Raw genomic sequence first — 24,818 nt, 5'->3', positions numbered from 1 at the left:
AAGTGAATTAAATATTCATTAGAGGCCTACTGCTCTTGAAAATATCCTGGTGACCTCTGAAAGTGATCCATTTCCTTCCAAGTATCTTAACTCTCCAGTGATTTGCAGTTTTCTTGCCTGAGATTACTGTATTTTTCCTTTTAGGTATACAAATACAACAGACCAGATATTATAGAAACCAATGTAAAGCCTTCCATTCTAGAAGGTAAGGGTTACATCTTAGAATTCCACATTTGGAAGTGTGGAGGTATGGAAGAGCAAGATAACAGTACTTACTTTGTTAGGACATCCTTTAATCGGGTGTTACATAGAGGTGATCAAAACTGTCCACTGGGTGTAATACTTTCTTCTGACCAGGATTTTTAAGCATGCTGAACTGTTAAATGGTAGTATAGAAAATATTTGAATGTTAAAAACACATAAGATATGATTAAGAATCTTCATATTTGGAAATAGTTGGTAAACTTGAATATGAACTAGACATTAGATAATAATAGTATTTTGTCAGGGGCCAGTTTCTTGCATTTAATAATTGTATTGTGGTCATATTAGTGTCCTTTATTTTTTTTTTTAAAGTTTATTCATTTTGAGAGAGAAAGAGAACATGCACAAGCAGGGCTGGGGCAGAGAGAGGGAGAGAGAGAATCCCAAGCAGACTCCGTGCTGTGCACAGAGCCGGACGCCGGGCTCAGACTCACAAACTGTGAGATCATGACCTGAGCTGAAACCAAGAGTTGGACGCTTAACTGACTGAGCCCTACCTGGATGCCCCGATAATGTCCTTATTCTTAAGAGAGCTATGCTGAGGTATTTAGGAGGGAAGGATCGTATCTGCAACCTACTCTCAAAACGTTCCATAAAAATAGTAGTTGTGTGTACGAATGGAGAGAAACAGGAAGCCAAAAAAATAGGGCAAAATGTTAACAATTGGTAAATCTAAGTGAAGGGTATATTTGTACATTGAACAGATGAGTTTTACCAGTTCTAGAATACTCAGATGGTCACTGTGACTCCTTAAAAGCAAAATGGGGGGGCGCCTGGGTGGCGCAGTCGGTTAAGCGTCCGACTTCAGCCAGGTCACGATCTCGCGGTCTGTGGGTTCGAGCCCCGCGTCAGGCTCTGGGCTGATGGCTCAGAGCCTGGAGCCTGTTTCCGATTCTGTGTCTCCCTCTCTCTCTGCCCCTCCCCCGTTCATGCTCTGTCTCTCTCTGTCCCAAAAGTGAATAAACGTTGAAAAAAAAAAAAAAAAAAAAAAAAAGCAAAATGGGAAAGAAAGGCATCAGTTTGGCTAACAGAAATTTCTGGGAGTGGGGTTTCGTTCTAAGCCCTCCAATTTTAGCACAGTCTGCCCTGTGAGTAAGATCTGGCCTTTCTGACATGTATATATATTCACGTTTACCCTGCCTGTATCCTCCTCCCCCTCCCCATTAACACCATGGGAGGATTCTTTTCTTATCGTTCACATAGGTATCTCTACCTGGTTACTGAAAGCTTCCGTCCTGGCCCTCCAGCAGTCCATCTAGCCAGCTCTTAAACTTGGATTTTGTCCCCTATTGAGCACTTAGAAAAATACTGACAGTTCGTCTGCATGGGCCTCATACCTATGTTCAGGAAGCAGTTCAGTGAATGTTTGTGTTTGTTAACAACTTCCTTGTATACTCCTTTTCTTTGCTAGTCCTCTCTTGGGTTAGTTACCTAGTCTTTCTTCAGGTGATTTTATCAATTTAGTGGTAACGAATGTTCCAGGATGATGTTGATGAACACTAAGAGCTGAAGTCTCAATGTCTGGCTCATTCTCTGAAAATGATGTAGGTTAATTCTCATTAAGGAAAAAATCTTGCTTGGAAAACCTAGTAACTTGTTTTCTTTTTGTTAAATTCTAACTTCCTCACTGCCCTCCTCTAGTTCTTTTTTTTCTGCTTAAATATCCTCAAATTATTTTCCATCTGCACTCCTAGCCCAGAAGAATTATGTGGCACTTCTGGAGTCTCAGACAGCCACATTCTGTCGCCATAAACAACGTTTATTGGTGGTTCGAGAGCTCAAGGAGCAAGCACAGCAGGTGAACCTGGGTGAGTGTCTGCATGACGGCATTGGCGCTTGGGTGCTGTGGGGACACGTCACACCTTGTCTTAGCTGCTTGTTGTGCCTTCTGCAATATGATTACTGTGCCGGGGGACATGTGAGGCCTCTGTGAAACCCCTTAGGGGCTGTGTGTGCCTGTGTGTGCCTGTGTTTGTGCGTGTAGGGGAGGGCTGAGGGGCAAGACCAAGCATGAATGGAAAGAGCTCTGCTGCATGTGCCCTCCACCCCCACCAAGCAGAGTAGCCGACTTCTCTGTTTCACAAAATGAGCCACCTTGTCTCCAGAGGTTCCTTTGCTTTGAAAAAAAAAAGAAAGAAAGAAAAAATAACTAGTTTGGTACTGTATATGTTAATAATAACTAATATTCTCTCATTTCACTTTGAGATCTACTTTATGATAATTGTCATCCATCCTCAGATATGCCCTGGTTAACCACAGTCCACTTACCCCACTAAAAGTAAACTCACGTTAGCAGGGGGTTTTCATTCTGCATCTGATTCTACTTTTCTAGATGATGAGGTGCCCCAGGGTCAAGAGTCAGACCTCTTCTCTGAAACTAGCAGTGTCCTGAGTGGCAGTGACATGAGCGGCAGATATTCCCAAAGCAACTCGAGGATATCAGCGTATGTATCATGTTTATTCAGCGTTTTGACCATGCCCTGGGTGTATGGAGAAAGAGCAAGTAAGTAGGTCAGTTTTTCATCAGGAGGACAGTGCAGAGCCATGATATAGTTATGCAAGGACTCTCCCTGCATATCTAAGAAATCAGACTTGGTGTTGAAATGTTTTCTGCTGATTCTTCACGGACTGTGCGTTTGCTCATGCCCACAAGGCTCTTACACTGGGAACTCAGTTTTTATGACATTTGATTTCATTTGTTTAACAAATACTAGGTGACCATAATGTGTAAGCACTAAAAAAAATTAAAAGATGATAAAGAAAAAATATTCAGGCATCTTCAGTTCAAAGTCAGGATTGGAAGAGGTTATAAATATAAAATAAGTCATCATACTTCAAGTGTAGCAGCTGGTCAGAACACCCAGATGCTAGTTGTATTGTAGTGGATGTTAGCAAAAACTTTTAAGGAGCTGTGGGTTTATAAGTGCTTTATAGTCACCTTTGGGAAGCATAAAACTGCATATTGTGTATTCGAAGTGAATCATACTTTATGAATTCAGAATGGAGATTTTTGAGGTCATGTGGGGTGATCAGAAATTCCTAGAGAAGTAACTAGAAACTGGACTTTTAAGAGTCAGGGCGAGAGACAGGTGGCATAATTAAAGACCTCTGAGCAGGAAAGATACAGGACTCATTGCATTCAAATTCAGCGTGCTATGTCTATGTCCCCTGATTGATTGATTGATATTTTGAGAGAAACAGACAGCATGAGTAGGGGAGGGGTAGAAAGAGAGGGAGACAGATAAGCAGGCTCTGCACTGTTAGCGCAGAGCCTGACGCGGGGCTCAAACCCACGAAACCATGAGATCATGGCCTGAGCCGAAACTGAGAGTTGGATGCTTAACTGACTGAGCCACTCAGGCTCTCATAATGTCCCCTGATTTAAATTTTACTTTGTTGCCTTTGAATTTATATTTTGTTAGAAAATTCAAGTTTGTTGTTCTTCTCTTTGTTGTTCTCACTCTTATGATCAGATACAACCTCATTTTACTCTGTATTTTAATCAAAATTTTAAGGCCAGATACTACCTTTTAGGGTTTTCCTTATTACTTCCTGCCTATAAGATTTGCTTCTCCCAATTTTATTTTAGGCGTCATTTAAACACCTCATCACCATTTCCCCCCAAATATACATACCATCTGTAGACTCTCTGGGTTCCTCAAAAGTTGGTGGCCAACAGGTACATTCATTTTAATCTGTGCAGCACAAGATTTATAACCTCTTTCTGATTTCTAACAGGCGATCGTCTAAGAATCGCCGCAAAGCAGAGCGGAAGAAGCATAGCCTCAAAGAAGGGAGTCCACTAGAGGATCTGGCCCTTTTGGAGGCACTGAATGAAATCGTACAGAGCACTGAAAAATTGAAAGGTATATTCTCAATACAAATGATTCTTGCCACACAAAAAAGTAAATGGATAGCACAGACTTTAATAAACATTAAGATGCAATTTTCCCAACTTGAAGAAAGACAAAAACTGGCAGCAGGAAGGACGCATCTTGTCAGGGCACATTCCTGAACCACTCTCAGCTGGTGACATAGGAGCCTTCCTCTATTGGCTTCCATGCACCCGGCCTGGGAGACATTAGCGCTGAAACTGGAGTAAAGGATTGAGAAGACACTGCTTCCTGCTTGGGCCCCAGTGTGTCCCTTTTTCTTTTTATAGTAGATATGTTGAATTATTCCAGCATTTGGGAAGAAGGAAGAAAATGTGGGAGATGGCAGCTGTAGTGTGATATTAAGTATTTCTTAATTGGGAAAGAAATTAGGTTGATTCTAGCAATGGAGTTGGGGACCCAAGTTACCACTTTCTCAAATTTCTTCTCTCTAGATGAAGTATACCAGATTTTAAAGGTGCTCTTTCTGTTTGAGTTTGATGAGCAAGGAAGGGAATTACAGAAGGCCTTTGAAGATACTCTCCAGCTAATGGAAAGGTCACTTCCAGAAATTTGGACTCTCACCCACCAGCAGAATTCAGCTACGACGGTAAGTTTCCTTCAGAGACAGAATGTGCATTTTTAAAAAATCATTTTCAAGTTTATTACATTCACACAATCTCTTAAAAGTTGAAGCAAAAGATTTGCTTTCATATTATATTAGAAACACAACATACCATAGTTAAATTATCTTAGGCTTATATTTAAGCTGTCAGTAAGAAGATCTTCTATTCAGGTACACCTTGGCCTAGGTTAAGTTTGCTTTTATTTCTCCTTTCTGCATGAAGCAGTTGTTGTGGAGAAGATGGGCAATTCAGACTGTTGCCCCCTGCCTTCAGTGAGATCAGGGTGGGGAAGGGGGAAGCCAGGGCCAGAGTTAGCCTCTTCACCTCCCTGTTCATTGGGTGGGATCAGAAGTTCTTAAAGTAACCCAAACAATTGCTTTCTCTTTTGTTTCATGGAAAATTTGACTTGTCACTTCTACTGTGTTCTCATGAGGAGCTTTACTACTTACGTTTAAGGCAGTTGTGTCCTATCAAGAACTCTCATGTATTACCATCTGTTGGTTATACCTCTGCTCAGTCTCTCACACCTCAGGCCTGTTGTTAAGTTTCTGTTTTGATTCAGAAAGGCTGGTGTGTCAGGCATGATCCATTAAGGAAAACCACCACAGCTGTTATTTTAACAGAGAGAATTTAATACATGGAACTGGTTGAACAGGTATTGGAGAACTGAAGAGCCAAAATGGGAGCTCAGAGAAGGAACTCGAGATGGTAACTTCGAGGGAACAAAGAAGAGTTTGGGATTACAGCAGTTTAGAAGTTTGGAGATGGGACCCCACGAAGCTGGCTCTCCTCCCTCTGAGAAGAGGGTGCCAGGCAGCTGGTGCTGATACTTCTGAGGGAGCGTAATGGCTCTAAGTGTAGAGAAATAAACCGGAATGAACAGCCGCTGCCAGGGTAAAGAGCTGCCATTGCATGAAAGCAAGTGAATGAAGGAGCACATTCCTTCTTTTTTTTTCTTTCTTTCTTTTTTTTTTTTTTTTTTTTTTGAGAGAGAGAGAGAGAGAGAGCAAGCAGGGGAGGGGCAGGGAGAGAGGGAGACACAGAATATGAAGCAGGCTCCCGGTTCTGAGCTGTTAGCACAGAGCCTGATGCGGGGCTCAAACCCACGAACCGTGAGATCATGACCTGAACCAAAGTTGGATGCTTAACTGACTGAGCCACCCAGATGCCCCAACACATTCCTTCTTCCTCCAGTCTTGCACTGTCCCTCTGGTGTCTGCTATGGTCAGAGCATCGTGAGCCAGGTGCAAAGGCGAATGTTTTCTCAGGCTGTCAGCATCACAAGCACTGTAGGGAAGGGTGGTTTTGAAGCCGGAAGAGAAATTGGTATTCGGCTTACTGATTAGAAACACGTAGCTTTACTGGGCCTTGATTTCCTCAGTTGTAAATGGGGATATACTTCCCTATACACCTCACTGGCATATTCTGAAGGTTAGGTAAGAGGGCAGATATAGGTGCATGTAGTGTACCATAAAAATAAAAGCAGTTGAGAATCAGCACCCCACAAATACTTGAATTTACTAAAAGAGGTATTGCCTAGAAGAAATGTGATCATCTTCAAATCTGTACTGGTTTTGAAGCTTAACAATGTATAGTACCTCCTCATGTCCTCCCCTACCCTTTTTTATTCAGATCCTATTAATTTCTGAGACACGGGCTTTAAGAGTCTTCTAGGGAAAATGAGCAGAAAATTGTTTTGCTTTGCTTGGTAAAGTATGGTAATGGCATATGTGCAGGATACATGAGTCACATGGAGGTGCTTTGAGCATGACATTGACATTGCTGCTGAGACAGTGCCCCCGAGGGTGTGCACGCTGAACCAAGTGAAGCCAAAGCAGAGGGCCTGGCATGTGCCCACTGAGGCTCATACAGGTGTGGAATTCCTATGATGTCTCTTGTTTTACCTTGAACACGTGTGCAGAGTTTGCACACGTGCATCCATGATATGCACGTTTGTTTTAATATAAAAATTCCCACAAATCTTTGAATGCGATTTGATGGTCTGTTCTTTTTTTTATTTAAAAAAATTTTTTTTTAACATATATTTATTACTGAGAGACAGAGCATGAGCATGGGAGGGACAGAGAGAGGGAGACACACAGAACCTGAAGCAGGCTCCAGGTTCTGAGCCGCCAGCACAGAGCTGGACACAGGGCTCAAAGGGCTCAAACTCAAAACCCGCGAGATCATGACCTGAGCCTAAGTCGGACGCGTAACCGACTGAGCCACTCAGGCGCCCCTCATGGTCTGTGTATTCTGTAGCCTCTTGTACTCTACTCCTCCCCGCAGTGTATGGTTTGCTTATTTGGAAAGGACCAGGAGTATATTGTTGAGATTTTCTTTTTTGTTTTCCCCTCCTCATCACCGTGTCTTCTGGAAGAAAGGAGATGTGGAGGTCTGAGTTGAGAGTGGGAAAACTGGCAAAGTAAAATCAGAAGGAAAAGAGAATCACTGCGCTTGATACCATGAAAATGACAAGCTCCTTACTGCTAGCAGAGATGCGGCCTTTGGTATTTGCGGTCATGGGAAGTATGAAATGATCTTTGCTGTTCTACTTTCTCCTTAGGTTCTAGGTCCCAATGCTACTGCCAATAGTATCATGGCCGCTTACCAACAACAGAAGACTGCAGTTCCTGTTTTTGGTTAGTATTTTTTTTCTCCAGATTATCACAGAACTAAGCAGAGGAGTATTTTTCTGTAAGTGTTAAGATGATCAGCAGTATGAGGAGAGATAGGGTATTGACTACAATTTTCTTTCAATTTTAGGACGATATTTTTAGTAAAATCGGTTTAGTGTTTCTAGTAAGAGCAACCCGAGGGGTAGGGAATCCAACATGACATTAAACGTATAATTTTTTTAAAAAATTATCTTGATACCATCTTGTCTGTACCCTGGCATACACTTGTCCATACAGGCACATCACAGTTGGAGTCTGAGTCTACATAGTCCATATATTTTAAAGATTCTTCTGAATTATCATTTTTGGCTGTTAGTAGTTATGCATTGCATCTTGGGGACGTTTTCATAGTCCTTACTTAAGAACTGAACCTTTTTAATCATCTTCAGGATTGACACTAAACTTTGAAAGCAAATCCAAAGAATGCTAGCATTTTATTTGCATTTCCTAATTCCTAAAATGTTTTGTTTTGTTTTGTTGGTGGGGGAGATGATTCCTGATTAGATTGCATAGCCCTTAAAGTTAAAAGCCCTTAAAGCCTTTCTTTTTTAATTTGGTTAGAAACTTTTGACACATCAGTTTGGTACCTGAGTATTTACCCTTCAGGTGGATCAGTCAAGCATACCAACAACCTCTTAGCTTTCAAACATTAGTGACCTATTCTGAAATAATTGGTAGTTTTTGCTACTGTTATTTGCATTTTCCAGCATGTGACAGGCAACAACATTCTGAATTTTTTCCGTTTAAATGCTATTCTATACTAGCATTCTGATGACATTTGAAGTAGCCTTTGGGGTTTCGCATTAAGTTTAATTTTAACAGCTTATGTTGCTGCCAGGAATAAATTAACTACTTTCCATCCCAGCTCAACTCCTATATCTGGACAGTAACTACTGTATTCCTAGCTCCCCTTCTTCTTAAAGGCTGACAGGCTGCTTTTGTTACCAGTCCCAAAGCATACACTTATTTCTGAGATGCTAAAAATTCATCTTAGACTTGAGGCAGCTTAGTAATTGTTCAGTTTGTACTTTGTCCAATCCAGTTGTGATTTGTGCCCCACTATCCTCATTCCTGGCCAGATGCTGACCTTCCAGTCAAGTCTAGTCAACTGATTTCTCTAGAGTAGTTTGGTGGCTTTATCAAAGAGCACTCTCATTTTCCAGCTCAGCCTTAAAGACAGTAATATTCTGAGGCTCGTTATCTGAATACATAAGTATTATCACGTCCTTGTGGGTATTACAAGATAGTGTAGGGAAAGAGAGGGTCTCATAATCTAAAAATAGGGAGAGGAACTACTGACAAAATTAGTCCCATGCAAATATTCCTCAACTGCCCCTCCCCCAGCTAAAGGGAGTTTAGGCAAACTCACACTTCCTGCTGCTGGGATCCAGGACTTGATGGGCATTGTCTCTTTCATGCTTACAATGTGTTATCATACAGATCAGTTACAAGTCTTACAAAAATGTAGAATTTCGTAAAATGGATTAAAATGTTATCAGAGAAGTGCTTGAATCTTCATAGCTGAATTGGGCTTATTAGTTACAATTGATAATAACAAAGTAAGTGTTCCAAATGAGAATGATTTGACAATCAAAAAATTAAGAAAAGTCTTGGAAAAACTGATAAAACTCTCAAAGTATTTTTGTAAAAATAACTCTTGTAGCTGTGAAATTCAAATGTGGAAAGGTAAAAGATGTCATGTCTTGTCCTTATACAGTTTGCCGAACAATTATGTTTTCCTGCCAAAAAGTCAATACTTGGTATTCTTAGTTAAGTATAGAAATCAAACGTAGTTGCGTCTAATTTTTTAACAAAATAGAGTATTTTGTAATGTTTTTATAAAAAAGATGGTCTCATTTAAAGTTTAATCAACTGTCTCACATGGAATGATGGGCCTTGCTGATAATGAATTTCCAGTATCAGTATCCTGAAATAAGGAAAACCTCCTATGGTATTTTTATTTGTATAGCTCTTTGGGGGAGTAGAAAACACTAATTGTACATGAAATTATCAAACTGATGTGAATAGTAGTGAAATTCTGGATTGTACAGAAAATTACATCAAAGAATATTAAAATTTGATAATTTCTAGTACATGTATTTATGTGTAATATGGCAATCATGTTTTTAAACACATTTTATTTTGAGCATTTCTCTCATGTTAAATGTTATTTTTTTTAAGTTGATTTATTTGGCGGGGGGGGGGGTGGGGAGAGTGGGAAGGAGGGGCAGCGAGAGAATCCCAGGCAGACTCTGCACTCATGCAGGGCTTGAGCTCATGAACCGTGAGCTAAAACCAAGAGTCAGATACTTAACTGACTGAGCCACCCAGGTCCCCCTCACGTTAAATATTCGTGAAAATAATTTTTAATGTCTGTGTGGCTCATATATACAGGTGTACTTTTGTTGGCACTTTATTACGAATAGTGCTGAGAAAGAACACCTTTATATGTACATATTTTCTCACATCTCTGCTACCTATAGATACCTCTTGCTACCACAAATCTAATTGAAAGAGGGCCTGGGTGGAGTGTGTGACTCTTGATCTCGGGGTTGTGGGTTCGACCCTCACGTTGAATGGAGAGATTGCTTAAAAAATAAAGTATTAAAAAAAGAAAGAGGGCCTGGGAGTTTTAGAGTTTGAGCTAACAGTTATAATTTTACCCCAACCATCTTTCCCTTTTCCATTTGCTTTTTTCTAAAAGTAAGGACATTTTTTTTTTTTTTTTTTTAAGTAAGGACATTTTTATCGATCAGTATGTTTGTAGAATTTTTTTGGTCATAAAATATTTTCTCTTGGCTAACTTTATTTACCGAATAACATGCCACCACTTTTTCTTTTACTCTTATGATTGAGGTAAATTTTGTAGATAGTGGAATGTACAGATCTTAGGTGTACAGTGTGATGAGATTTAATGATCATATACAGCCTTGTAACCACTACCACCACCCTCTCCCATTCAAAATCTAGAACATACTTCTACTTTGAATCACTCAGTGGACATTTTTTCTTATATCCTTCCACATGCCTGAAATGGAAATTCCTCTTCTTGGGGCAGGGCCTCTAGGCTGTGTTTCTTCTGACTGAAGGTTGCAAGGGTAACAGACATTAGCTCTGGTCTGATGTTTATCTTGTAGCTGCAAAGCCCAGTCGTCTACTTTCAGGCTAGAGTTCCTGCCTCAGCTCCCAGCAACAAGAGAGTGTGTCTGTCACAGTTTCCCTTTCCTTTCTTTTAGATGCTGAGCTTTTGATACCCCCAAAGATCAACAAAAGAACCCCGTGGAAACTGAGCCTTCTAGAGTGACTGACCCCAGTTAGGAGGACCCCAGCAGAGACTGTTTTCCTTCCGCTCCTCACTCCTTGAGGCCTGGCTGTTGGGAACTGGGAAGAGTCAGACAGTAATCTACCTTAGCATTGTAGAGAGCTGCTCTATACAGCAGACCTAAGCAGACACCAAGCAGTTCCATTTTATGTTATTTTGTGCCTAACTTTAATCATTAGCAAAACTTTAAGCTTTAACCAATGTACCATCAGTTTGTACAAATTACTGTTCTTTTGTTTAGTGCTGTGTGAGAGCATTTTTTTGGTATTTATGGTAATCAAAAGATTGGCTTTCATACCTAGCTACAAGTCTGATTCATTTTGGGACCTTAGATAAGTCACATAATTGATCTGTGCCTCAGTTAATTGGGAATAATGTTTCATGGCTTCTCCCTCAAAAGTGTGAGGAAAAGAAAATAATGTTTTTAAACTGTTATGTACCTGGAGGAGAGCATTATATATATACACAACGTGGCTGTTCTGTCAACATGTAGTGACACTTAATCACTCAAATGACTTCTTCACCTTGAGCTAAAGCAGAATATAAAGCTAAATATATCCTTTGAAATTCTCAGCGTTCCTATGCTGACAGCTGTTATCTTGTAATGTCTTACCAGGTTATGTGCTTCTAGTTAGTTACAACTGCATTGAGCTCCTGTCACTACAGTGTTTACAGGGACTCTCTTTACTGCCTGTGACTTTTCTGCTAGAGAGTTAGTAGTGTCAGAGCTGGAACAGATGAGAATTTCTGTAACAGTATCAGGCACATTTGGTATGGTGAGCAGTGTACACAGTTGTAAGTTACTCCTTTTTCTCCAAATAATTGCTGCTTTTAACTAAAAGGTTTATTCTGTCAGTGTCTAGGCCATTTCATTTATTTTTCTTTATTGTGCTTCACTGATCTCTGTCTTTTAGTTATTTTCTTTGGAAAAAGTGAGGATGTTTTCTTTTGGGTAAATCTAGAAAAAGCTCAGTTCATTTAGACAGCAGTTTTGTGGCTGATGTTTGGGTAAGGTTAAAATTTTCTTCCATGCTTTTAGTACCAGAACAAGACCTTCATGACTGCACATGAACTGAGAATGCTGCCTTCGGTCCTCGGAATGTGGATATGCCCAGAATTGTAATGAAAGATGGTCCCTGAGTAGCATGGTGTTGACTGTAGAATCTAGGTGTGTTTGCTGGTGTAATTAAGCTTTCCTATGTGTCTGAAAAATTTCACAAAGTAACATTAAAAAAAGATATCTCCTGCCTTGTAGAAATGTACTTTTTGACTTCTGCCCATAATGGATTTGCTATAATTGAGTGCTCCACACTGAAAGGCTGAAAGTGCTTTGTGACTACTCTTTGTCCTGGGTAAATGAACATAGTAACTTAGATGACATCCTAATACAATGTAGTGCTCTTGCTATGGATAATAGTGAAGGCATCCATGCTTGATGCATTGGAAATAGAAGTGGTTGGAAATAGAAGTGGATTGGCAATGGTGTGACTTTTTATGGATGTTCAGTTCCCGGAAGATAATGTATTGAAGCAGCAAGAAAGAATTTGTGTGAATATAAGTTACTGTCAATTGCTATCTCTTTCCTGTGAGCAAGATGGAATTTTGTTCATTTGGAGAAGCAGCAGGCTGGAGCAGACCTTCTGAATTGAAGGCAGAGTCCAGGAAGAATTTATGGGGAAAGTGCAGTGTATGGGAGGAGGAGAAACTCCTAGAAGTGATGAACACATGATTTGGGGGAAGGGTTCTGTCAGGGTTCTAGAAAAGAATATATAACTCTTCCCCCAAATTTGGACTCTGTCCCAAAACAAGTTCATGCTGCAATAAGCTAAAAAAAAAACCTCAGTTACTTTGTTGGTTCCATTGATTAAGCTTTGCTTGGATGCTCTAGACATCAAGAGGCAACTTGCAGAGGACTGTCTCCTACAAACAAAGTCCATTTTAAATTTATACTTTAAAAAAACTGAGGCAGGGGCGCCTGGGTGGCGCAGTCGGTTAAGCGTCCGACTTCAGCCAGGTCACAATCTCGCAGTCCACGAGTTCGAGCCCCGCGTCGGGCTCTGGGCTGATGGCTCAGAGCCTGGAGCCTGTTTCCGATTCTGTGTCTCCCTCTCTCTCTGCCCCTCCCCCGTTCATGCTCTGTCTCTCTCTGTCCCAAAAATAAATAAATGTTGAAAAAAAAAATTAAAAAAAAAAAAACAAAACTGAGGCAGGAGGTAATATTTTCATTATGTGTTTATGAGTGTAGCTTGGTGTAGTTTCTTAGTACTGCCACATATTTTTAAGTAAATTCATTTTCTGTACATGTCTACACATACATATATTCACACATATTTGTGTATGTACACACACATGCTCACCTTTTATTCATAGCCATAATTGAAGGTTTTTGTTTTGTTTTTTTAAATGAGTAAAACTAATGAGTCTTAGTAATTTAAGGTGATTATCAGTTTGGGGAACAAAATCAGCTGTTTTTTCTGCCTCCTGTACCAGTCCATAAGCTTCTGTGCTTCACTAGAAGCACCACCTGGACAAGCCCTCGGGAGTTTCTGGCTGTCCTTCCTTGTCTGTTGTATTTGTTAGTAACTGAGGTGAGGAACCTGAACATCTTAAGCTAGGTAACCATTAATCTCCGAGATGCTGTAGACCAGTCAAAGCTAATACGGTGACATCTGGGGACACTGAAGACCTGCTCTTGATTTCTGTGTTTTCTATGCTCCCTGAGCCCTTGCCTGTGCCTCATGCCTACTCCACCATTAATCTTATTGGCTCTAAAGTCCCCCACATTTTAAGGCCAACAGATGTTCTTCTGGTATACAGGAAAGAACAAGGCCTTGAGTCCACCCATCTTCGTGCCCTTGGACAAAGACTTTTTTTAAAATATAATTTATTGTCAGATTGGCTAACATACAGTGTGTGTACAGTGTGCTTTTGGTTTTTGGAGTAGATTCCCATGGTTCATCGCTTACGTACAACTCCCAGTGCTCACCCCAACAAGTGCCCTCCTCAATGTCCATCACCCATTTTCCCCTCTCCCCACCCCAAAGATACTTAATCTCACTGAATCTTGCTTTCCTCCAACCTTGTGTACCCACTGGCACCATTGTGTACCTTAGCACTATTGACATTTTGGTTCATATCATTCTTCGTTGGAGGGAGCTATCCTGTGCATTATAGGATGTTTTGCAATAACCCTGGCCTCTACCCACTAGCTGCTGGCACCGTATACACCCCCACTCCTGTTCTGGTAACCAAACATATTTTTAGACATTGCCAAATGTCCCCTGGGGGTCAAAATTGCCTCCAGTTGAGAACCACTAGGCTAAGATGACTTTCACGTAGTTACCAAAACTATTCATAGCACTCTCTCTCATTTTTAATTAATTAATTAATTAATTAATTTTTATTATTATTTTATTTTATTTTTTGGTGAGGATGGCTTTCTTTCCTACAAGGGGAATTGTGTAAGGATCAAGTGAGAATTCATACTGTTTTGAAAAGATAAGTAGTTGTTCAGCTTTATATTGGTGTTTTTCCTTTTTTTGGTATTTTTTCATTTTTTTTTTCAGGTTTATTTATTTTGAGAGAGAGCTTGCAGCATGAGAGGGGGAGGAGAACAGAGAGAACCCCAAACAGGTGCCATGCTATCACTGTGGAGCCCAATGCAGGGCTCGATCTCACAAACCATGAGATCGTAACCTGAGCTGAAATCAAGAGTTGGGCGCTTAACTGACTGAGCCACCCAGGTGTCTCTGGAATGTTTCCATTTTAAAGTGCAGCAGAACATTTAGGCCTACCATGGCCTGAAGATTCCCTCCAGAGCCACCTCCCATGCTTCCCCTTCATTAAGACTCACCTTTTTGGGGATCCTTGACTTGGGGATCATAGATACTTAAGGGATTTAAAGACATATGATTGGTTTTCTCTGTAATCCCATTTTATTTTCTAGATTTTAAAATATTATTCTTGGGTGCCTGGGTGGCTCAGTCGGTTAGACATCTGACTCTTGATTTTGGCTTTGGTCCTTCATGATCTCACATGGAGCCTGCTGAAGATTCTCTCTTTCTCTGTCTCTCTCCCCCCTCCCCCTCTCTCCGTCTGCCCCTCCCCCACTTGCACGCAGACACTCTCTCTTTCAAAAAACAAACAAAAAATATTATTCCTAGGTGGAGCCCATAGGTTTTACCACCCCTGCTGGAGGAATTAAACAAATTTCAATCTGCCCAGTAGTGTTCATGGAATGTTAAGAGTGGTTTGGGCAGAAACTGAGGTTGATAAGACCTTAAACTTCTCTCTCAAGTCAATGTACCCAACTTCTAGGTGATCCTTTGATACTTCAGGATAAGGTTTAGTCATCCTTGGTCAACTGTAGGAACTCCGCATGCCCTTCTGTGTTGTCTTTCCTTCTCTACTCCAGCTTGCTGGTGCCAGTCAGCTGTGCCTGGATCAGGTCTTTCAAGGCAGATACTATGAAGATGGCTCTGTAGGGCTTTTCCCTGGGGATTGTAGAGATGCCGTACCTCTCCTGTGAGTGCTTGAATGTGTACTTTTGGGTGTACATATGACTAAGAAGCATGGTTAAGACTTTGGGGCTCCTGTATAAGAGGTAGAAGTCTGCAAGGTAATTCTAGCTAGCTCTTGTGGTCATCTCCCAGAGGCCAAATTCTAGTGTTTGAGTGTTTATCTCTGTTTTGTACATCACTTGTGTGAAGTAGGCATTTGAATTCAATATTATAGGTAAGTAGACTCAGATCAGAGTTAGGTGGTAGTGAAATCAGTTTTAAATCACAGAGTTCAAAGCCCATTTCCTTCTATTTGATGCTGCTCCCTGCCAGTGTTCAGATGCTGAGGTTTAGACAGGGCAGAGAATGTATTGGGGACTATTCTAAAAAATCTGTGTTCCATTTACAAACTGACCCCACAGGACCACCGCAGAACGTGCCTGGGCCCTGGAAGGGCTTCTCTGGTTCTGAGGGCTGTGCGTTCCTTCTGGCTCCTCAGTTGTGTTAGAATGACCAGCATAGGGAAGGTTCCTATAAACCCATACCCTTAGCCCCAGAACTGGCAGCCTCTATCCTCGCCCACCCCAGATTCTAACTGTATATCCTACAGATTGATGAGGAATCCCATCTAGTAGGAGATGAACAGCTGTATAGCTATCCCCTTCAGACACACACGCATATCTTGCTCATAATATGCCAGGTTTCAGCAAGCAGCCACCATGGTGGCTTGATAAGAACTAGTATTGAGGTATGACTCACGTTCAGAACTAGAAGTACAGTTAGCACAGGGATCAGACACCCTCATCAGCTCTTTACAAGCCTCCACGAAGCATGATATGTATTCTGCTGCTCTATGGGAAGTTGAGCCATTATAGCATACTTCCTATTGCTGTTTACCAAAAGAACTGTTCTTACATGCCCTAACATACTGTCTCCTCTCTCTCTTCATCACATGCCCCTCCTGAGCAGATTTAACAATGAGATAGTTCCTAAAAGGGAATACACAAAAGGGACAGAATAATGTTAGAGCTAGTTGTTTGTCAGGAATGTTTAAGCAGGCAGCACGTAATATATGTCTTTGTTGTGTCACCACCCCTCCCACTCTTGTGTGACAAAAGTATATTTTATGGTACATGCTGCATATTGTGAAGTTGTTCTTACTAAGTCAGGAAATAGAGAAACACTGTGGAGGGAACATGAGGATTGTTTAATACTACAGGAGCAAACATGCGGGCTCAGCTCTCTGTGTGTATGGCGGGCGCTCACTCAGCAAAGCGGATGCATGGCAACCATGCTTTATCAGAGTTCAGAAGCACCTTCTGTACAGGAAGAAAGGCCCATGTTCCTGGTACTCAAAGCGGTGGACCCACAGTGGTTGGAAGCCCTGAAGCGATGCCAGGATGGAGCCGCCCGTCCATACTGCAGTGTCTCTTTCGGGCAACACATTTACCTGGGGGCTGTCATTGGGACACATGCTGCTTAGCTCCTTCTGCAGCCGGTTAGGGAATCCACTGAGCATAGTGCTCCCCCCGCAGAGCAGGATGTTCCCCATGAGATCCCGTTTGAGGGCAATGTCACACTTGTTAAGGCAAGACACTGTCTGGGTGTGAAGCCCCAGCTGCATGGACTTGATCAGAGAAGGCTTAAAGAACATCTCTGCGCAGAGGAACCTTTCCTGGCACAGCTGTATCTCCTTCCCATCAGGCAGTATGTACTGGATTGTATGCTCAGTGGCAGGGATTTTCTTCTCTTCGATGGGGTCCAGGGCCACAAAGCAGCATTTCTTCTTAATGTCCTCCACAATGCCTATCTGGTCCTCGGTGAAGCGTTTCCCCGAGTTATTCATCAGGCCCATCAAGTAGGCCGTCAGGTCAGAGCCCGCATAGTCCAGCCGTCCGGTGATGCTGGGCAAGGGATAACCCTCATAGATGGGGACCACGTAGGACACGCCGTGGCCAACTTCCACCACTAGGCCTGAGGTCCTTCCATAGGAGTACATGGACAGGCGGGATTGATAGGCGATGTGCATTGCAGGAGTGTTGAAGGTTTCAAACAGCATTTCAGCGTACTTCTCCCTGTTGGTGTGTGGGCTCAGGGGTGGGTCTGAAACCAAGACCGCATGCTCCTCTGGGGCGATCTTCATCTCTTGATGGAAGAGATATTCCCAGATATCTTGCACGGAATCCCAGTCCACGATGATGCCATGTCGCAGAGGATTAAGTAGCTTGAGACGAACCTCTGGATTGATGAGCTCCCGCCCCACGAATGTCTCCTTGCGATAGTCCCCAGTTTTAGCCGTCTCCATGTAGGGCTTCCCCACTGTTGTGGAGATGTTATGGGTGGGCTTTGGCAGCCCGGCAAAGCCACATTTGCAGTAGCCAGTGCCGAGGTCCACAACCACTGCTTTGGTCACGTCTGCCTTGGGTTTGTCCTTAACCGTTCTTGAGTTAGTAGGTTCTTCTGGCTCTGAACAGTTACAGCGGACCCACACTGCCCGCTTTGCCGGGCCATCCTTTAAGGAGGCAGTCTGGAGGATGTGTGTCTGTGGGGAGACCTGTTCACCTACTCTCTTGGCAGGCCCATCCCCGATGACTGCTGCCTGTGGAGCCCACATGCTATCAAGAGCCATTTGCTCTCAGAAAGTTCCTCAATCCCACAGGCTTCAAGGCCTGAAAGGCTTATATCAGATGGCAACTTGAGAAATTCCCAGCGATGACATCACTGATTATGACATAATCTGGTGACCTGGGTTTTCTAGATGCCGGGAACCTGTGTCCCATGTTGGGGTGGACTTGTTTTAGAGGTGACTTACCTTTTTCTAGATTTTGTAATAAACCTGATTTAGCCAACCAGTTATTTATTGATCACTTGCAATGGGCAAGGCAGCTGGGAATAAAAGGCAGCCGTGGAGAAAAAAAACAATCTCTGCCCTTGTAGAGTTTCGTTCTAGTCACTGGGGGTTGGGAAGAGATAGAAAATAGCCAAAACAAAGAGATGACAGAAAATGTTAAGGGCAAAAAGAGAAAAAGCAGAGAAAGAGATTGGGGAAGGTGGCTGTGTTAATGTGCCTGGGCAGAGGTCCCTGAGAGGGTGACACTTGAATGAAGACCTGAGGAGGTGAGGGACGCTGGGTGCCACGTGTACATCCTGCATATCGGGAGCAGCAGGTGCAGATGATGGGGGTGCAGCTGTGACTGATGAGTGAGAGAAGGGGTCAGCAAACTAGGGCCTGCCTGTTTTGGTAAATAAACTTTTATTTAAACACATGCTCATTTACATCTTGTCTATGGCTGCTTTTGTGCTACCACCACAGAATTGGACTCATTGCCACAAAGACTACATGGCCCACAAAAGTGCAAATTTTTACTATCAGGCCCATATAGAAAAAGTTTGCTGGCCCCTGAGTTAAAGGATCCCCAGACCCACGTGGCCGAGTGGGGAGAGCAAGGAAAACTATGAGCGGGGAGGAGGGGCGGGAAGGGTGAGCAGCCCACATCCATCCTCTTGGGCCATGACTAGGACTTTGGTTCTGACTCTGCGTGAGATCAGAAAGCACTAGGGAGTTTTGAGCACTGTGGACACTACCCAGTTTATTTAGCAGGACTAATTGCTGCTCTGGTGACTGAGCACTTCTGTCTCCCTTGTTTCTCAGGACAGCCTGCAGAAGAATAATTTTTAGGCCCATATCTGTGCACATACTCCATGCAGGTTGGCAGCGAGATTGGACCGTGCAGAATTGCACTGATGAGAACACTGAGGCTCTAGGGTGTGGAGCTCACCCATGGATGTCCATCCAGCGGTGGCCAAGCTCTCCCAACTCTGACTACTTCCCAGGGGTGTGGTGTGGACACACCTTGGTGAGACCCACAGTGTGTCTCTGAAGCTGCATGGCCACCATCTCACGTGCCATCTCTGAAGCTGGGCACATTGGTGCTGACACCTGTCACTGTGAAAGCATCCCGAACCCAGCTTTTTGTTATGTAGTCCCATACTTTTCATAAAAGAGCAGTCATTACAATTACATTACAAGTAGGTGGGCCTACTTTTTAAGGAGGTTGCTGGGGGTGCTGTTGGCTCCCTGAGGGGTGTGAGAGAAGAAAAGGACCAAGTCCAGTCTTGTGACTGCTGATGGGAGCAGTCAAGGTGTCCTCTCAAAGACAAAGTCACAACTTTTTGGTTTGGTGGGTAGAGGATGAGATGGTGTTGAATTTTGGGATAGGAAAGTGCTTTTCTGTACACCTGGCTGCCTGAAAAGTTGTTTACTTGCCTCTGCTGTTCAGTAGGGATTTGCATGGCCAACTTGGATTGTTTGACATCATATGAAAAGAATGTTTGTGTGATAACCAAAGGCATATTTAATTTAGAATGACCTGTTTTTCCTTTGCAACCCTCCTCTTGAATTCTGACAGATCTGCAGCTACATAGCATTTAAAAAAAATTCTTTTTCTTAAGGTTTATTCATTGTTCAGAGACGGAACATAAGTGGGGAAGGCTCAGAGAGGGAGACACAGAATCCGAAGCAGGCTCCAGGCTCTAGGCTGTCAGCACAGAGCCCAGCGCGGGGCTCGAACTCACGAGCCATGAGATCATGACCTGAGCTGAAGTCAGATGCTCAACCAACTGAGCCACCCTGGCGCCCCTGCTTAGCACATTTTTATTGCCCTGGATTTCTCTAAAAGCATGTGCTTACAGTTTTCTATGGCCGCTGTAACAAATTACCACAAATTTAGTGGCTTAAAACACAAATTTATTATCTACAGTTCTGGAGGTGAGAAGTCCACAGTCAGTCTCAGCTAAAATCGCGCCATCAGTATGGCTGCATTCCTTCCCAAGGTCCTAGGCAGTAATCGTTTCCCTGCTTTTTCCAGCTCCTAGAGGCCACCTACATTCCTTGGCCTGTGACCCCTTCAACTTCAAGGCCTCTCTGACTTCTTCTGTTGTCACATATTCTGGGACCTGACCCTCCTTTCTGCCTCTTAGGAAAATCCTTGTGATTGCTTTCTGCCCAGTCAGATGATGCAGGGTAACCTATCTCAAACTCCTTAACTCACATCTGCAAAGTCCCTTTTACCATGAAAGCTAACATTCACAGATTCCAGGGATTAAGATGTGGACATCTTTTGGGAGCCATTATTCACCCTGTCACCTGACCTTTCTTCCTACTTCACTGAGAGACTATAGCCTGACAGGCTGTTTCACACGCCCCTCCCCCACTGCCCATGCTCGCCCCTTCTTAGCTCCTTCTTTCACTAGGGGTGGGAGAGGTGCTGTGCTGGCTTAAAGCCAGTTGTCCCATCTTGTTTGTAAAGCCCAAGAGTACAGGGACTCTCAGGGTCCACACCACATCCTTCAGGCTAAAGTTGCTGGACATTTTTTACTCCTTTTATTTCACTTCTCAGGATTTTGCATGCTTGAATGCTCTTTCGTAAGTGAAATCCTTTTCCCTTAGCTTCTATGTACCCCGCCCCCCACTCTCTTGTGTTCCTTCTCTTGTGGTCAGGACACAGTTAATGGTATTGATGATGGGAGAATATGGAGACTGTTGGCACACTGCACCCAAAACCTACAGTCCGTGGCATGCACAAGCCCCCATACTTGTCACTAGCCATCTAAGGTACTTGTGGGCTCCCTGGGGTCTCTGGTGAGGTCCCTCAAGGTTAGAGGCACCCTGTATTGCTCAAACTATCTTGGGCCACATTTTCTCACCTACTTTTGCTCCTCTAGCCCAAGGCTAGAAAACCATGAGGTAACCCTTCTTGAAAGCAACCCTGAGGCTCTCCTGTAATGGAAAAAGAAAACTGGGAAGATGAGACCAAGAAACACATTTTTCCCCGAGCTGGTATGCTTGCTCTGGTTTTTGGGACTCCGCACACCCTTAATTTTTAAAAGAAATGTGAACTAGTAACTAAAATTACTAGCTGTAATTTTAACAGCTACAGAAGGGAAGAAAGAATCTAGTAAAGAAAATGCCAAAGCACAGTGTTTCTTATGAATTACCTGGAGGAGTTTGTTTTTGTTTTTGTTTTTTGAGGGAAGACAGTTTGGGGTGGAGGGTCCTATGGAAACCTAATGAATTCGTCTGTTGTGGATGACAGACACTGTGGATCTTTTGCTTTGGCACAGGTGAGGGGTTCATCCCTCTCCCTCACTCCCCACATCTAGTTAAATCATCTGACATAAATGCAGTGTTTGGGGTTAAAAATGTCATAGGAGTAATGAGAGAAGGCCTCAAATGCTAGAATAAGAGCTTGGGTTGAAGTGAGGATAGTTGGGGAACCAACCAAGTAGATGAGATTCTACCTTCTAAACTTCTGTAGAACCTGTTCCTCCTTCTCTTCCTCATTATCACAGCCTGGCTTAGATCACCTTCAAGTCTTACAAGAATATCTTCAGTGGTGTTTCAGGTCTCAGAGTCTTGCCCCTCTCTACATTACAGCTAAACACAAGTCTTTTTCAAACTTTCCAGAAGTCTGATCTGACCACCCGCTGCTTAAAGTCTTCATTGGTTCCCCATTGGTCCTCCATTTATTTTTTTAATTTATTTATTTAAATTCAAGTTAATCAACTTACAGTGTAGTATTGGTTTCAGGAGTAGAACTCATCCCAACACGTGCCCTCCTTAATGTCAGTCACCCATTTAGCCCATCCCTCCCCCACCTCCCCTCCAGCAACCCTTAGTTTGTTCTCTGTGTTTATGAGTCTGTTATGGTTTGCTTCACTCTCTGTTTTTATCTTAGTTTTCCTTCCCTTCCCCTATGTTCATCTGTTTTGTTTCTCAAATTCCACATATGAGTAAAATCATGTGTTATTTGTCTTTCTCTGGTTGACTGATTTAGCTTAGCATACTCTCCTCCATTTACCCCAAACTCTTACTCCTAGCATTTGAGGCCCAACCTAGTTGGCTCCATTACCTCTCTAGCCCCATCTATTTTTCCAGACACTTAACTATTAAGTGGAACCTTCCCACCATGTCCTCCCACATCACCCCAAGCCTTTGCTCAGGCTGTGCTCTCTGCTTGGGATCCCCGTCCCTCCTCCTAGCTACTTGACAAATAACCACATACCCATTAGCAGTCGACTTAGCATCACTTTTCTGGAGAACCTGCTACTCCCTTCCTTCAGTAACCACTCTTTCCTCGTATACTTTTGTTCTCCCAGTAGACTTCCACTTGCAAACCTCTCTGTCCATTCTGTCCCACCTAGACTGGACACTGCTGTAGCCAGGGTTCTGTCATCTGTCGCCAGCAGGCTGCACTGGGCTGGACCTGTCACAAACCCCAATAAATGTTGAATGAAGGGACCAAAGTACTGTTGAGACCCTTATACTCTTTAAGACCTGGCGAACTAGAGTTGAGTGAACTTGAGAGAAAATACACACTTTTGAAGAGCTGTTTGCTCTTGGGCAAATCATTTAAATTCTGAGTCTTCATTTCCTCAGCTCTGCCCTGCCTCAGGATTCTGTGTAGTAACATATGTGAGGTACCTGATACTGTGCCTGGCTTACTGTAGGGGCTCAAATACTTATCACCCTCCAAGCCAGGAAGCAGAGGAGGAAGAGGTGTTCAGTCAGTGGGCGGGGCATTAGGGACGTAAGGGGAGGGCACAGAAGCCTAAGACCCCAGTGTGCTTGGATTTCTACAACTGCTGGCTGCCTGCTCTGTCTTGGAGACAAGTGGAGTTAGGTAGATGGTGGTGGGGGTGACAGATCAAGGACCTGCCAAGGCCAAGCCCTCCCCGGGCTGCCAGAATGGATCAGCCCTCAGTGACATCACAATCCTCAGGGGTTACCAAGGCACTGCTGGAGGCGAACCCTCTTATTTCTCCCCACGGAGCTCTAGGATGTGGATGTGAGAAAGGTGAGCAAAGAAGGCAGATGGCGACGAGGAGCAGCCCCAGCCCCATGCCCGTGGGCACGGCTCAGGGTGATCCTGGAGAGGCAGGAACACAGCCGGGTCCTGATGCTGGCATCCGGGAGACTGGGTCAGCCACTCAGCTGAAGTTGAAGCCCAAGAAAGTGCGCAAGATCAAGGCACTCATCATTGACCTGGGCTCCCAGTACTGTAAGTGTGGCTACGCGGGGGAGCCGAGGCCCACCTACTTCATCTCCTCCACTGTGGGCAAGCGCTACTCCGAGGCCGCCGATGCTGGCGACACCCGCAAGGACACCTACGTGGGCCATGAGCTGCTCAACATGGAGGCGCCCCTGAAGCTGATGAACCCGCTCAAGTATGGCATCGTGGTGGACTGGGACTGCGTACAGAGCATCTGGGAGTACGTCTTCCACACGGCCATGAAGATCCCCCCCGAAGAGCACGCCGTGCTGGTCTCTGACCCCCCACTCAGCCCCAGCAGCAACCGGGAAAAGTATGCAGAGCTCATGTTCGAGACCTTTGGTATCCCTGCCATGCACGTGACGTCCCAGTCGCTGCTGTCCATCTACTCGTACGGCAAGACCTCGGGCCTGGTCGTGGAGAGCGGGCACGGCGTCTCGCACGTGGTGCCCATCTCGGAAGGAGACGTGCTTCCGGGCCTGACGGGCCGCGCCGACTATGCCGGGAGCGACCTCACCACCTACCTGCTGCAGCTGCTCAACGAGGCCGGCCACAAGTTCACGGACGACCACCTGCACATCATCGAGCACATCAAGAAGAAGTGCTGCTACTCGGCACTCGTGCCTGAGCAAGAGCTCGGCCTGGGCCTGGAGGAGGTGCGCGTGGACTACGAGCTCCCCGACGGCCAGCTCATCACCATCGGCCAGGAACGCTTCCAGTGCGCCGAGATGCTCTTCAAGCCCACCCTGGTGGGCAGCAACCAGCCGGGCCTCCCCGCGCTCACCTCCGCCTGCCTGGACCGCTGCCAGGAGGCGGGCTTCAAGGAGGAGATGGCCGCCAACGTGCTGCTGTGTGGTGGCTGCACCATGTTGGAAGGCTTCCCTGAGCGCTTCCAGAGGGAGCTGAGCCTCCTCTGCCCCGGGGACAGCCCTGCAGTGGCCGCTGCTCCTGAGAGGAAGACGTCCGTGTGGACTGGCGGCTCCATCCTGGCCTCCCTGCAGGCCTTCCAGCAGCTGTGGGTCAGCAAGGAAGAGTTTGAGGAGCGGGGCGGGGCGGCCATCTACAGCAAGTGCTGAGCGGCGGTGCCCTGGTAGGCGAGGCCTGGCGGTCAGGTGGCCTCCGGCCACTCTATACACATTTACAGAATTTCACATAAAACTTTAACGTGCACTGGTTCTTGTGTGGTCTGGATTTCTTGCTCTAGTCTGACAGCAGGTGGTGGGGATTTGGGCTTAGAAATCTCTGCACCTTTGGCTCTGCTGGGTCAAGAGTAGCAGGTGGGCGGTGGGGCAGGGGGCTGTGCCTCACTGACCCATCCCCCTGAACCCCCAGCATGAAGGTGACATCGTCTCAGAGCCCAGTGTGTTCCCTTAGCTCCTTGGAGCTCAAAACACAGCTCAGCGACATACTGCTTGTTTGTCTGTGGGCCAAGAGGCAAATAAAGGCTCATATTAAGGGACTAGCTTGGGACCCGTTGTCCGGTGGGGGTGGGAGGCTTAGCCAGGT

At 44.3% G+C, this 24,818-nt stretch overlaps 3 protein-coding genes across 4 annotated transcripts in view; 2 read left to right on the top strand and 1 right to left on the bottom strand.

Moving 5' to 3' along the window:
* Positions 1-12,010, top strand: part of ELP1 (elongator acetyltransferase complex subunit 1) — a 57,660-nt gene extending 45,650 nt beyond the window's left edge. For both annotated transcript variants that reach the window (XM_086683646.1, XM_025925119.2), the window contains exons 31-37: positions 145-205; positions 1,959-2,072; positions 2,597-2,708; positions 4,003-4,130; positions 4,592-4,746; positions 7,329-7,404; positions 10,677-12,010. In XM_086683646.1, coding sequence (XP_086539772.1) covers positions 145-205; positions 1,959-2,072; positions 2,597-2,708; positions 4,003-4,130; positions 4,592-4,746; positions 7,329-7,404; positions 10,677-10,744 — 714 coding nt within the window. In that variant the 3' untranslated portion in view covers positions 10,745-12,010. The remainder of the gene's footprint in view (positions 1-144; positions 206-1,958; positions 2,073-2,596; positions 2,709-4,002; positions 4,131-4,591; positions 4,747-7,328; positions 7,405-10,676) is intronic.
* ACTL7B (actin like 7B) lies at positions 10,694-24,485 on the top strand. Its single transcript, XM_025913002.2, has 2 exons — positions 10,694-10,830; positions 23,094-24,485. The coding sequence occupies exon 2, from the start codon at positions 23,135-23,137 to the stop codon at positions 24,386-24,388; it is 1,254 nt and encodes a 417-aa protein (XP_025768787.1). The 5' UTR covers positions 10,694-10,830; positions 23,094-23,134; the 3' UTR covers positions 24,389-24,485.
* ACTL7A (actin like 7A) lies at positions 16,448-17,976 on the bottom strand. Its single transcript, XM_025912832.2, has one exon. The coding sequence runs from the start codon at positions 17,888-17,890 to the stop codon at positions 16,568-16,570; it is 1,323 nt and encodes a 440-aa protein (XP_025768617.1). The 5' UTR covers positions 17,891-17,976; the 3' UTR covers positions 16,448-16,567.
* Positions 24,486-24,818: the final 333 nt, after the last annotated feature.

Source organism: Puma concolor, chromosome D4, assembly GCF_028749965.1.
Source record: "Puma concolor isolate L17-30 chromosome D4, mPumCon1.1.hap2, whole genome shotgun sequence".
Taxonomy (NCBI): Eukaryota; Metazoa; Chordata; class Mammalia; order Carnivora; family Felidae; genus Puma; species Puma concolor.
This window is presented reverse-complemented; position numbering and strand designations above follow the sequence as displayed.

Coding starts and splice junctions, on each gene's coding strand:
- ACTL7A (XM_025912832.2), bottom strand. CDS start 17,890: ATGGCTCTTGATAGCATGTGGGCTCCACAGGCAGCAGTCATCGGGGAT.
- ACTL7B (XM_025913002.2), top strand. CDS start 23,135: ATGGCGACGAGGAGCAGCCCCAGCCCCATGCCCGTGGGCACGGCTCAG.